The sequence below is a fragment of the Macrobrachium nipponense genome, chromosome 47, assembly GCF_015104395.2.
Source record: "Macrobrachium nipponense isolate FS-2020 chromosome 47, ASM1510439v2, whole genome shotgun sequence".
NCBI classification, from domain to species: domain Eukaryota; kingdom Metazoa; phylum Arthropoda; class Malacostraca; order Decapoda; family Palaemonidae; genus Macrobrachium; species Macrobrachium nipponense.
In genome coordinates this window covers 35,873,259-35,887,971 of record NC_087222.1, presented here as the reverse complement: position 1 = coordinate 35,887,971, position 14,713 = coordinate 35,873,259, and the positions used below count along the sequence as shown (strand labels likewise).

Here is a 14,713-nt window from a genome sequence, read left to right as displayed (position 1 = left end):
TTGCCCAGCTACTACGCGTTCTTCACCTTGTCTGGTCTTATCACCCTACAAACGTATCACCTACAGTAGTAATGGGGACCAGACCACACTTAGCAGCTTACCAGTTTCCAGCTCCTGTCTCTGCAGTGCCTCCCCTTCCTGGTTTTGATGTGGCACCACTACCTGCCCCAAGGGTTACCTCCCTCTGTCTCCCCTGGTCATGACAGAGATGACACCTCCTTCCGTTCCTGCCTCTTTACCTGCACCTGTTCCTGCTCATGTACCAGCTCCTAGACCTGATGAGTCTTCTGCCACTCCTTGGGGAGCACGGACAACTCTACTGTGGAAGCTGTCGAAGAGGAAGGCGAAGAAGAAGAGGAGATCCAAGAAGGTGTCGTCGTCTTTAGCTTCGTCTTTGTTCTCTTCGTCGTGTGTTGCCTCCTCACCTCCCCCTTTGAAGGCTTCACTGCCTAAGAAGGAGAAGGTAGCTTCTCCGGCCCCCGAAGAACTTTCACCTCAAGACTTCTGAGGGTCTGCCTCCTCCCTTCAGGGAGGAAGCAGTTGGCTCTCTCGCTGGTTCTAAGTGGGAACTGAGACGCTGTCCCAGGGACCAGGTCTCGAGAGCCTCTGAAGTTCAAACCAAGGTTTGTTCTCCAGCCTCTGCTCCCAAGGGCGCTGCTCTAGGGACAGGGACCATGTCGGAGTCTCGTTCGTGAGCATCTCCGAATGTATGATGAGCACCTAAGTCATGGAAGGGTAGGCTTCTCCCCGCCATGGCAGTGGTGGCTTGGGGCGAGAGCAGGTACCGAGCCATGGCTCGGACCCACCTGCGAAGACCAAGCTTGATTCTTCTTCTGCAGGGGCCAGGGCATTGTTACCTAGCCAAAACAGAACAAAAACTTAGTGCGACCCATGAATTTTGGAATTTAACTTGCAGGTGAGTGAAACTCTTAGCTATATAATTAATGAGTAACTATAATTAACACTTTATTTTATTATAAAAATGTAATTTTCTATGGTATGGAATTATTTCTTGAATATGCAAATACAGGCAGTCCCCGGTTATCGGCGGACTTGGTTAATGGCAAACCGGTTAGTGCCATAAACTCAGAGATTTGGGGCACCATAATAGGCGAAGTTTTGGTTATCGACGCCATATGGTGCTGAATATATTGAGTTATGGTGCCATAACATACCTACAGAGGGGGCATGAACTGAAACTTGGCATAAATGCCCTAAATCGCCAAGTTTTGGTTAATGGCAGTTTTCGCTTATCAGCACCCTGCCGGGAATGGAACCCCCGCTGATAATCGGGGACTGCCTGTGATATACGTAGAAAATAACAGTGATTTTACTATATTACCAGTTGTTCATATGCGAACAAACCTTCGGTCTTAACAATAGGATAATTTCTAGTGCCTACCCTCTCGATGCTATCTTAACGAAACACGGCACCTTAGGCCAGGCTTCCGCAGACTTTTTGTTAGCACAGGATGTACAAAGAAAAGGATGTCGAAGAATACTATCTCTTTTTGGATACGGGAAGCCATCAGACAGGCATACTTGACTCTGATGATTCCGCCACCACATCTGTGCAGGCTTAGAGCGCATGACGTTAGGGGTATTGGTCCCTCTCTGGATTTCAAAAGAACTTGGCTATACATAGTGTACTGAGCACTGGTACTTGGTTACAACCCAGTCCACATTCACCTCTTTCTATCTAAAGGATGTTTGCCCACAGATCTGTGGGACAACGTTTTCCCTGAGTCCTGTGGTGACTGACCCAACAGATGGTGTACCTCATCATTGCCCTTAACCCTGGATAGGTGGGACAGGTCACGCGCGACTTGAGGCGTATTTCAAAAAACATGTTTTTTCCCATAAATTATTGCCCGTGTCTAATCTGGGTGTGATCAACCTGCAGGCGGTCACTCGTCTGCAAGCTGCGATCTTGTGGGGAGCTGCCTAGATCTGCTTCAAGTGCTTCCCCCTTTTCTGAGAATCGCTCGGGCAGAGGTCAACCTGCACGCACCTTTAACAGGTAGGTGATCGAAAATCAAAGTTATTACATAATTTCTCAATGAACAGTGTGCATAGTCATGTGTCTTTGTTGTGTTGGAAAGTCTGGATGGATGGTGTACCTATGTCATGCGTGACCTTCGAAGTGGCTGACATGCCATGGATACAGTGGACCCCCGTATTCGCGGACTCACAAACTCGCTGATTTCTCTCAGGAACATTTCCCTGCATTATTTGTGGTATTTTTCTGAGAAATGAGCACAAATTCCTGGGTTTTTTTTAATCAATTTCATCATAAAATGCACTATTTGTGATAAAACTATTAAAAAAACCAGGTATGAAAATTTTGTTTTTTTAGTTTTTTTTCTTGAGTTTTTAACTAACGAAATAGGAGGTTTTAAGCATTTTTTATAGGAGTTCCAACTATTCACGGGTTCTAACTATTCACGGAGGGGTCTGGTACGCATCCCCCGCGAATACGGGGGGACCACTGTATCACCATATGGTCCATTTTCCTTCGAGTGCCAATTTCTAGTTTTTTTGCAAAAAGCAAAGTTTTTAGGTAAACCTCGCATTTGTTCCTACACTATATATAAACCCTCAGTCCTTTACATGAGAATTAATTACGCCTGTTAATTCTTGAACAAGGCGGTTAGGAAGTAACTGCCGTGTGGCAGGCGGGTAGGCCAGCCTGCCCGGATGTAAACACTCCGCCACTTTCCTTTTGGCCGTCTTCGGCCGTCTTTGAATGAAGACGTGTTTTTGTGAGCTCTTGCTGGCTGGCCGTTGATAATTTTCCCGGTTGGATCTTTAATTTTTAAATTTTTTGATAAATATATATATATACTGTGTTTGATGATTGATTTAATTTAATCATTAATATGTAGACCCACTTTTTGCGATAGCCTCGATAGCCACCTTTCTACTTTGTGTTAAGGGTCGGCGGCAAAGGTATGCCAACATCTTTATTATTACATACTTTCGCCCTTTAACATGAGGATGAGACATGTATTTAACGTGAGGTCGAGACATGTATTCATCCAAAATTTACGCTTATGCTTTGGGAATTACCGAGGGCAGCTTCAGAGGTTTGTCTTTTGTTTCTGGGAATTCCCTCTTCTCCTTCATCCTTTCTGTAGCTATCGGACGAAGGTAGAAGAAGGAGCATGTGATATTGGTGTTTGGGGGATCTCCTCTCATTTCGGAGGTTGGTGCTCTTGGATGCGAGAGGAGTATCCTTATTACTTTATATCATATTTCCTATATTTTACAGACTAACAGTGGTGATTGTGATCACAGCAGTATAATGTTCCCCCTCTATTCTTGGAGGGTGGGTACCGGGCATCCCCGTGAATAGCTCAAACCCGCAAATAGTTAGAACTCCCCTCTAAAAATGCCCACATCTGCCTATCTTGAAAGTTCAAATACAAAATGTATACTTAAAGTATTATCCTACATCAAATATACCATTGAATTGGTATTATTAATATTCATTTCAAAGTCTTCTGAAACATTTTTTACCTTTAGAAATATATAACAGCCAATAAGAGAGAGAGAGAGAGAGAAAGAGAGAGAGAGAGAGAGAGAGAGAGAGAGAGAGAGAGAGAGAGAGAGAGAGAGAGAGAGAATAACTCCTTACAATATCAAAAGATTGAATTGAACTTCTATAGGCAATACTTCTTCCCCTCCCATAAATACATATCTCTTTTCCAGAGAGAAGAGGCAAGAGAGGACTGAACAATTATCTGTTTTGTCTGTCTATCAGTTCTTTTGCTGAGAGAGAGAGAGAGAGAGAGAGGAGAGAGAGAGAGAGAGAAGAGAATGAAGAAATAGAAACACCAAATGATACCTTATGTACATCCTGCATCAAATTTTACCTTAAATTATTATCATATTACTGTATTAATCTTAGAGATTGTATTAATATAATTTCAGAGTAATCCTAAACATTAGTACCCTTAAGGTATATACATACATACATACATACGTACTTCTAACACTTGCAGCAGAGAGAGAGAGAGAGAGAGAGAGAGAGAGAGAGAGAGAGAGAGAGAGAGAGAGAGTTGTCCTTACAGTATTTAAAAGAGTGAAATGGAAAGATTATTGTATTTAAAATACTACTCACACATGAATTTTGTATTACGTTATAGTATTATTATACATATTATTATAGTATATTATTATTGGAAAATATCAATAATAAACTTGAGAGAGAGAGAGAGAGAGATTGTATAAAAACCATTAAAATCGGTGACCATTATATGGCATTGTTCCCCTCCCCTCCCCTGTCACATTACTTGACAATATTTGACAGCTTCCTGAACTCCAAGTGTCTCTGGGTTGAGAGAAGGTCAGGAATAGATACAGAAAAAGACAAAGGGAAGAATTTTCATTTGAAATTATTATTGTTATTATTATTATTATTATTATTATTTATTTATTTTTTTTTTTGCTTTATCACAGTCCTTCAATTCGACTGGGTGGCATTTATAGTGTGGGGTTCCGGTTGCATCCTGCCTCCTTAAGAGTCCATCACTCTTCTTACTATGTGCGCCGTTTCTAGGATCACACTCTTTGCATGAGTCCTGGAGTTACTTTCAGCCTCTAGTTTTTTCCAGATTCTTTTTCAGGGATCTTGGGATCGTGCCTAGTGTCCTATGATTATGGGTACAATTTCCGCTGGCATATCCCATATCCTTCTTATTCCTATTTTCAGGTCTTGATACTTATCCATTTTTTTCCCTTTCTCTTCAACTCTGATGTCCCATGGTATTGCGACATCAATGAGTGATACTTTCTTCTTGATTTTGCATGTATCACCCTATCTGTTCTGATAGCATAGTCCCAGAGAATCTTTGCCTGATCATTTTTTCTATCACTCCTCCAGTTGGTGCTCGTACCACTTATTACTGCAAGATAGCTGATGTTTCTTGCACAGGCTCCAGTGGAGGGCTTTTGCTACTGAATCATGCCCCTTTTTGTACTGGTGGTTTATGGTTTCATTTTTCGTATTGCACTTCCTACATATGGGAGAGATGTTATTTCCTTCTATCGTTCTTTGGATATATCTGGTTCTTAGGGCCTGATCTTGTGCCACAGTTATCATTCCTTCAGTTTCCTTCTTGAGCTCTCCCCTCTGTAACCATTGCCCACTTGTCATCGCTGGCCAGTTCTTTAGTCTGTCTCATGTATTGTCCGTGCATTGGTTTCTTGTGCCATTCCTCTGTTCTTTTTGTCATTCTCCTGTCTCTGTATATTTCTGGGTCTTCGTCTACTTTTATCAGTCCTTCTTCCCATGCACTCTTGAGCCACTCATCTTCACTGGTTTTCAGATATTGCCCCAGTGCTCTATTCTCGATGTTGTCGCAGTCCTCTATACTTAGTAGTCCTCTCCCTCCTTCCTTTCGTGTTATGTATAGTCTGTCCGTATTTGCTCTTGGCTTGGGTGTAGTGCTTTGTGTATTGTCATATGTTTCCTAGTTTTCTGGTCTATGTTGCGGAGTTCTGCCTTCGTCCATTCCACTATTCCTGTGCTGTATCTGATTACTGGCACTGCCCATGTGTTTATGGCTTTTATCATATTTCCGGCATTGAGTTTTGACTTGAGTATCGCCTTGAGTCTCTGCATATATTCTTTCCTGATCGTGTCCTTCATCTCTTGGTGTTTTATATCCCCTCCTTCCATTATTCCCAGGTATTTGTATCCCGTCTCATCTATGTGTTTGATGTTGCTCCCATCTGGTAGCTTTATCCCTTCAGTCCTTGTTACTTTTTGCCCTTTTGTATGTTACTAAGGCGCATTTTTTTCTATTCCAAACTCCATCCTGATGTCCCCAGATACAATCCTTACAGTCTGGATTAGGGTATCTATTTCCTTGATGCTCTTACCATACAGCTTGATGTCGTCCATGAACATCAGATGATTAATTCTGTTGCCTCTTTTCTTGAGTTGGTACCCAGCATCCATCTCCTGCAGTACTTTTGTCATGGGAATCTGGATGGTATTATTATTATTATTATTTTTTTTTTTTTTTTTGCTCTATCACAGTCCTCCATTCGACTGGCTGGTATTTATAGTGTGGGTCCGGTTTGGCGCAATCCTGCCTCCTTAGGAGTCCATCACTTTTCTTACTATGTGTGCCGTTTCTAGGATCACACTCTTCTGCATGAGTCCTGGAGCTACTTCAGCCTCTAGTTTTTCAAGATTCCTTTCAGGGGATCTTGGGATCGTGCCTAGTTGCTCCTATGATTATGGGTACGATTTCCACTGGCATATCCCATATCCTTCTTATTTCTATTTTCAGATCTTGATACTTATCCATTTTTTCCCTCTCTTCTCTTCAACTCTGGTGTCCCATGGTATTGCGACATCATGAGTGATACTTTCTTCTTGACTTTGTCAATCAACGTCACGTCTGGTCTATTTGCACGTATCACCCTATCTGTCCTGATACCATAGACCCAGAGGATCTTTGCGTTATCGTTTTCTATCACTCCCTCAGGTTGGTGCTCGTACCACTTATTACTGCAAGGTAGCTGATGTTTCTTGCACAGGCTCCAGTGGAGGGCTTTTGCCACTGAATCATGCCTCTTTTTGTACTGGTTCTGTGCAAGTGCCGGGCATTCGCTTGCTATGTGGTTTATGGTTTCATTTTTCGTATTGCACTTCCTACTATGAGAGAGATGTTATTTCCGTCTATCGTTTTTTGAACATATCTGGTTCTTAGGGCCTGATCTTGTGCCGCTGTTATCGTTCCTTCAGTTTCCTTCTTTAGCTCTCCCCTCTGTAGCCATTGCCAATTGTCATCGCTGGCTAGTTCTTTAGTCTGTCTCATGTATTGTCCGTGCATTGGTTTGTTGTGTGTGTCCTCTGTTCTGTTTGTCATTCTCCTGTCTCTGTATATTTCTGGGTCTTCGTCTACTTTTATTAGTCCTTCTTCCCATGCACTCTTTAGCCACTCGTCTTCACTGGTTTTCAGGTATTGCCCCCAGTGCTCTGTTCTCGATGTTGACGCAGTCCTCTATACTTAGTAGTCCTCTCCCTCCTTCCTTTCGTGTTATGTATAGTCTGTCCGTATTTGCTCTTGGGTGTAGTGCTTTGTGTATTGTTATGTTTCCTGGTTTTCTGATCTATGGTGCGGAGTTCTGCCTTCGTCCATTCCACTATTCCTGCGCTGTATCTGATTACTGGGCACTGCCCTGTGTTTATGGCTTTTATCATATTTCCGGCGTTGAGTTTTGACTTGAGTATCGCCTTGAGTCTCTGCATATATTCTTTCCTGATCGTGTCCTTCATCTCGGTGGTGTTTTATATCCCCTCATTCCATTATTCCCAGGTATTGTATCCTGTCTCATCTATGTGTTTGATGTTGCTCCATCTGGTAGCTTTATCCCTTCAGTTCTCGTTACTTTTGCCTTTTTGTATGTTGACTAAGGCACATTTTTCTATTCCAAACACGAAGGAGTGAGCCGCTGTGGTGGCGCGGGGCCCGGTGCTGCTGGGTCGCCGACTCATAAAAACCCAAATAATTCGGTTAAACGTGCCAAGGGCAGCCCCTAATAGTGTCAACTATTAATAGCAGTATTAACTTGGATGCAGTAACAGCTTGACGTTCCATGATGGTAAAAAAAGGGCAAAAAAGGGTTCCAAAACGAGAACACATCACAGCAAAGAAAAACGTGTGCAGCGTAGACGTGAGGGGAGCTAGCCGGTAGCGTAGCGGGTAGTGAGCTTTAGGTCGGCTCCTCTCTAGTTGAGGTTATTTGAAGAAGGAAGAGACTAAATGGAAAAGGACCTGTATGTGGTTTCAATTGCCCCAGAAACAATACCGACACCTTATAATAAAGGTGAGCAAGCCAGAATAATCTGCATTTCCAATTTAGCTTTTCTCTGGTATTATAGCAATATTTTACCTTAGAAATAGTGCTAAAGGAACCTATTTCATGGAGCGACACAGGCTGAGCCCAGAAATATATATATATATATATATATATATATATATATATATATATATATATATATATATATATATATATATATATATATAGTTACGAGATAAGAATCTCGTATTTCATTTGATAAGCATCAAGCCAAAGCGGTAGGCAAACCTGATACACACTCAATCTCTCTCTCTCTCTCTCTCATCTCTCTCTCTCATCTCCAAGCGAATCACGGCACAGCCTCTCCTCTCTCTCTCTCAATAATGAGAGGAATAAAGAATATCAGGTAAAAGAAAAAAGCAAGCCATCAACGAGATATGCAGAGATGTCAGCAAAAAATTTCAAAGCCTCAGCTCCAAGATACTACTCAAGAGATAATAACTGTATTTAGTATGCAAGAGGATACCAGAACAGGAAAGAGACGTGGGAAAATCCTTATTATTACCCATATTAAATTGAAAGAGAAAACATCAAACCATCATAGTGATGAATGCGCAGGGTTTAGTTACGAGTAACTCAAAAAGAAAAATAGAGTACTTGGAAGAACTAACTCAAATTGAAAATAAAATAGATATAATGAATATAAGTGAAACCTGGTATTCCCAAGAGACTGGGAATGATGATCAAATAAAAGGGTTCCAAACTTATAGATCAGAATAGAAAAAAATAGGAATCAAGGGGGAACTGCTATCTATGGGAAAGACAAAAACAAGGAACAATATATGAGAAATATAGTAACTCATGAATGTGAACTAATAGCAGTAGAATTTGAATCTGAAAAATTAATGAACATAGTAATATATAGACCCCCACTAATACTAAAGAGTTTGACATAATAATAGAAACATTGGATGATATATGTAGAAATCATAAGGACTGGACTATCTCCTATCCGAGACTTTAACTTTCCTTTCGTAGGACTGGAAGAACGAATAGGAGATTGTGTTTGTATTTATACATATAAAAAGAGAGTAATAATAGTGCAGAAGATAAGAGGCAATTCGGAAAGCTATTAGATATGCTACTAGAATACAACATTCAACAAATAAATCACCTGCCAACAAGAAAGGAAAATACTCTAGACCTAGTAATTGTGAACGAGGTGAATTATGTTAAAGAAATAATAGTTGATAATGCGAGTATTTTCAGACCATAATGTCATAGAATTAACAGTCCACTCCAAAGCAAGTGAAAACAGAGGTAAGCAAGAAATGAAAAAGTGGGAAGGATATGGAAAATACAACTTCTACAGTAAAATATAAAATGGTCAGAAATAAATGAAGAATTAAACAAAGATTGGGATAACATTTCGTAAGTGATGATATAAAGGTAAATACGGAGATATTATATAAAAATATTAGAGAAAATAGTGGATAAATATATACCGAAGAAGAAAAGTAAACATCAGTCATGCATACCAAGAGACAGAAGGATCTTGTTCCAGAAAATCAGAAAGTGGAAAAAAGGGTCTTGCAAAAGAAAAAAAAATGCATGGAAAGTGATAGAACTAAAAGTAAGACAGAAAATGCAGAACAAAAAGATTATACAATCAAAAGAAAATGAAAAACATAAGGCTTGAAGAAAAAACCTAGTAAATATCAAGGAAAACCCAAAAACTATTATACACATATGCGAAAAAGATGAATAAAAGAAGAATAGAAAATAGGCCCTCTAAGAATTGAAGGGAGATTAACGAATAGAAAAAAGGAAATATTTAACATATTGGCAGAACAAATATAAGAGAGAATTCACCCCCTAGAATTGATAATGAAGATAATGATATAGAAGTAAGGGATGAAAATAGTGAATATTTAGCAGACATAGATATTAATGAAGCTGATATTGTGCAGGCTATTAATGAAATTAAAATTGGAGCTGCAGCCGGGCCTGATGGTGTCCCTGCTATTTTGTTAAAGAAAGTAGTTCATTCTATCGCAAAGCCCTTGCAATATTATTAAGACAAAGTGTAGATACAGGCAAGATTTATGATGAGCACAATTAGCATATATACCCCACTTTCAAAAGTGGATCAAGACTAGAGGCAAGTAATTATAGGCCTGTGAGTCTAACATCACATATTATGAAGTGTATGAAAGGGTATGAAAATATTATGAAACATTTAATAAAAAATAATTTGTTTAATAAAGGACAACATGGTTTCGTATCCGGAAAAAGTACACAAACCCAACTGTTAGTCCACTGTGAGAACATATACAAAAATATGAAAAGCGGAAATGAAACAGATGTGGTTTATCTAGACTTTTGCAAAAGCTTTTGACAAGGTAGACCATAATATATTAGCGAAGAAAATTGTAATATAGTGGATAAAGTAGGAAGATGGTTAAAAGAATTTTTACACAACAGAAAACAGATAGTTATTGCAAACGATGAGAAATCGGATGAAGCTAAGATAATATCCGGTGTGCCACAAGGTACGGTGTTAGCTGCATTACTGTTTGTTATGATTGCAGACATAGACAGTAATGTTAAGGACTCGGTAGTGAGTAGTTTCGCCGATGATACAAGAATAAGTAGAGAAATTACATATGATGAAGATAGGAACGCGCTACAAAGAGACCTTAACAAAGTATATGATTGGGCAGAGGTAAATAGGATGGTATTTAACTCTGATAAATTTGAATCAATAAATTATGGAGACAGAGAAGGAAAGCTATATGGAATATAGGGGCTAATCAACAAACTAAGGAAGCAGTTAAAGACCTTGGTGTGATGATGAATAGGAACATCTTATGCAATGATCAAATAGCAATTCTGTTGGCAAAATGTAAAGCAAAAATGGGAATGTTGTTACGGCACTTCAAAACAAAAAAAGCTGAACACATGATTATGCTTTATAAAACATATGTTTGTAGTCCACTTGAATATTACAATATGATATGGTCCCACACTATCAAAAGGATATTGCACAAATAGGGAGTGTACAAAGGTCCTTTACAGCTAGAATAGAAGAAGTTAAGGATCTTGACTACTGGGAAAGACTACAATCTTAAAATTATATAGTAGAAAGGAGAAGAGAACGCTACATGATGATTCAGGCATGGAACAGATAGGAAGGAATAGTCGAAAACATCATGGAGCTAAAAATATCAGAAAGAGCAAGCAGAGGTAGATTAATAGTGCCCAAAACTATACTAGGAAAAATAAGGAAAGCACACAGGACATTAATCCACTACGCACCAGCATTGATAATGCAGCGTCTATTCAATGCGTTGCCAGCTCATCTGCGGAATATATCAGAGTGAGTGTAGCTGTGCTTAAGAATAAGCCCGACAAATATCTAAGCTGCATCCCAGACCATCCAAGATTGGAAGGTGCAAAATATACCGGAAGATGTACTAGCAACTCTCTGGTAGACATTAGAGGTGCCTCACACTGAGGGACCTGGGGCAACCCGAACAGGATGTAAGGTCTGTAAGGTAAGATCATCTATCTGTTTACCTCATGGTAACAGAAGTCTGTAGCCTAGTCTTCCACACATCACACCTGCCGCTGCAATGATGAAGAATGATATTCTTCAGACAATCTGAGTTTATCTTCTAAAGGACATTTAGAAATTTGTAAGGTGTGCAATTTTTCTTTGTTCACCCCGAATTGTAAATGAATAATGGAAGACTTCGCCTGTTCCCCCTCCCTGCCAGCTCTGCTTCCAAGGTAAATAGAAATGTCCTCCCTGATCCAGCCCATCAGAAGCGGTTCTTCAGGCAGTACAATCCCTGTGTTTCATTACTGAAAGATGCTCCGCTGTCATTGCAAACTCCGACTTTCTCACCAAACAGCAATGAAATAGCACTTTAGCTTTTCAGTCCTCTGTAAAACAACTGGTTGGTGTCATCGATGGACGGTTTTCTCGTTGAGAATCTTGAGAATTTACTTCTCTTGATTCAGCTGTGAAGACATAGGTCCGCATTCACTTTAGTCTTTCACTATCATATAGTATTGTTTCTCCTTAGTTGGGATTCAGCTACTTTGAGAACTTCTGTCTTGCCATCATGGACCTCGGTCTCTAGAAGGCAATTGACTATCGTCTGATGTGTGCATGCATTGAGAGAATGATCATCTCTTCTCCCAACATCGGTGGCGAACGAGATAGACGAATTGTATGGTTGTTATCAGCATAACCCTTCAAAAGGCAGGTTTCATGTTGTGACTATGTCTCAGAATGCTGGCACCGTACTGACTACCGAGCCCAGTCAGTTGGCATCTGTTTTGAAGAATCAGAGTCCATCATGAGCTATGCTGTGGACTTTGTATTGGTTGATAAAGATCATTCATTACTTTGTCCTATTGGCGTCAATGAGTCTTCCTGATGTAAAGAACTAAGGGTTTGTACAATCGTGTAGGAAACAAATCCATAATTTTTTTAAAGTAAATTGTATTTTTCCTAACTATACAAACCTGAGGTCCTTTACATTTATGCCCACCTCATGCCACCCCTCAATCTGAACCTGGGCGAAAAGGCAAATTGGAGTGTTTACATCCTGGCAGGCAGGTAGGTACACAGTATTTACTGCCTAACCACCTTGTTCAAGAATTTAACGGCCGTAATTCCAGCTACGCCAAAAGTAAGTCCTCATGTAAAGGACCTCAGGTTTGTATAGTTAGGAAAAATACAATTTACTTTAAAAAATTATGATATTGAACAGTATTCATGCTAATAGTGTTTTGTAATGTTGGAGTATGTCGGAGGATGATGTATCTATCACATGAATGCCTTTGATCATGGCTTACATGCCTTATATGGCCATATGGTCCAGTCCCCTTCGAGTGCCATTTTCTGTGTTTTTTTTGCAAAAAGCAAAGTTATTACGTACTGAATTCATGTAGGACAGTGTACATAATAGCTAATTAGTATAGTTTTGTGATATTGGTAAATGTTGTAGGATGTTGTGCGTATCAAGTGCTTGCCCTCGGAAGTGGCTGAGATGCTTCGAGTGCCGCTTTTTTTTTTTTTTTTTTTTTTTGGCAAAAGCAAAGTTATTAGGTAAACCTTGCATATGAATAGTGTTCATGCTAGTATATGTTTTGTTTTATTGTTGGGAGGATGGTATGTTTTATTGCATGCATGCCCGGGGCATTGGCTGAGATGTGGCCCTGAGTTGCCATATGGTCCGATTCCGTTCGAGTGCCACATTTTTTTTTTTTCAGAAAAAAACAGTTATAATAACTAAATTGATGTAGGACAGTGTTTATTAATAATTAATTAGTATAGTTTTGTTTTATTATTGGAATATGTGGGAGGATGGTGTGTTTTATCGCATGCATGCCTGGGGGCATTGGCTTAGATGCCCTAGTTGCCATATGGTCCCCGCTTCGTTCGATTGCTAAATTTTTTTTTTTTTTTTTTTTTTGCAAAAAACAAAGTTATAATAACTAAGTTCATGTAGGACAGTGTTTATTTTATATACTAATTAGTATAGTTTGAATTTTTATCGGAATATGTGGGAGGATGGTGTGTTTATCAAGTGCTTGCCTGGGGCATTGGCTGAGATGCTCATATATGGTCATATGTCAGAGTTTCCTTCAAGTACTCATTTTTGATGTTTTGCTTTTTTTCAGTTATGGCCTCAAAGACACAGAGACCTCTAGGTGAAGATGCTATCAACACACTTCTGATTCAATTTGAAAGTGACATTGAGGACAACTTGGAGGTTCAGTCTGAGGGCAAGGAGGAGGAGGCATTCGCCATCTTTGTGGAAGAAGAGGATATGGATGACCCGAATCAGGGACAAACTGAGTTAGAGGGAGATGAGGAGAGGAAAGAGGAGGCTACACCTGGACCCTCGACCTCTCGGATGAGACATGCTCTCCCCGGTCGAGATTAGGAGCAGGAAGAGGAGGAGGGGTGACCTCCAGCCAGCCTGGGGAGCTCCTATACACCGCATTGGAGCTGAAGTTGTTGAGGCTTGTGATGGGACCAGGTGGTGGAGAGATCCCAAAGCCTCCCTCCCCCCTTTGTTTATGTCAAGGATTGAACCAGGGGTCCCCACTGATGCCACCGCGAGGGGTGGTAAGAGTGAGCGACATTTTCTCGCTCTTCTTGTCTGATCACCTGCTAGCAGAGATTGTTGTGCATTCCAATGAGCAACTAGCCCTTTTGAGAGTAATTATCGTCATAAGGACAATGTTTTTGCCCTCAGGGACATGGAGCTGAGGGAACTGAAGGCGTTCATTGGGATCCTGATAATGTCGGCAGTGAGGTCAGACAATCACGCCACAACAAGTGACATGTGGGACATTCCAGAGGGCAATCCTTTGTATAGGTGTACAATGAGCGAGCATCGTTTCACCCTGCTGACGAGAGTTATTCGTTTTGACGATTCAGCCACCAGAACGGAGCGAGCAAGGACAGATCGCCTTGCCCCAATTCGAAAAGTCTTTGATCATGTGGTGGCTAATTGTCGGAAGAATTACTCCCCAGGGCCCCATCTCGCTGTTGATGAACAGCTTGTCCCATTTAAGGGCCGCTGCCCCTTTAAGATGTATATTCCGAGCAAGCCAGCCAAGTAAGTTCGCAGATTTAATTTTTTTTTTTTGTTTTTTTTTTTTTCATGTAATTCCTTTTTTATTTATTTATAATTGTTCTTTGATTATATAATATGTTCTTATAGGAATAAGAATGAAATATGATATTTTATGTGTATAAAACAGAAAATATGTTACCTCTCTCTCTCTCTCTCTCTCTCTCTCTCTCTCTTTATATATATATATATATATATATATATATATATATATATATATATATATATATATATAT

General features: G+C 40.1%; 2 protein-coding genes across 2 annotated transcripts in view; one reads left to right on the top strand and one right to left on the bottom strand.

Moving 5' to 3' along the window:
- The window catches only part of LOC135204650 (uncharacterized), a 27,019-nt gene extending 13,238 nt beyond the window's left edge, over positions 1 to 13,781 (top strand). The window contains exon 4 of the mRNA XM_064234798.1: positions 13,516 to 13,781. Within this exon, the coding sequence (XP_064090868.1) occupies positions 13,516 to 13,781 (266 nt within the window). The remainder of the gene's footprint in view (positions 1 to 13,515) is intronic.
- LOC135204649 (tigger transposable element-derived protein 1-like) overlaps positions 1 to 14,713 on the bottom strand; it is a gene marked incomplete at its 5' end in the record, with an annotated part of 265,628 nt that overhangs the window by 155,418 nt on the left and 95,497 nt on the right.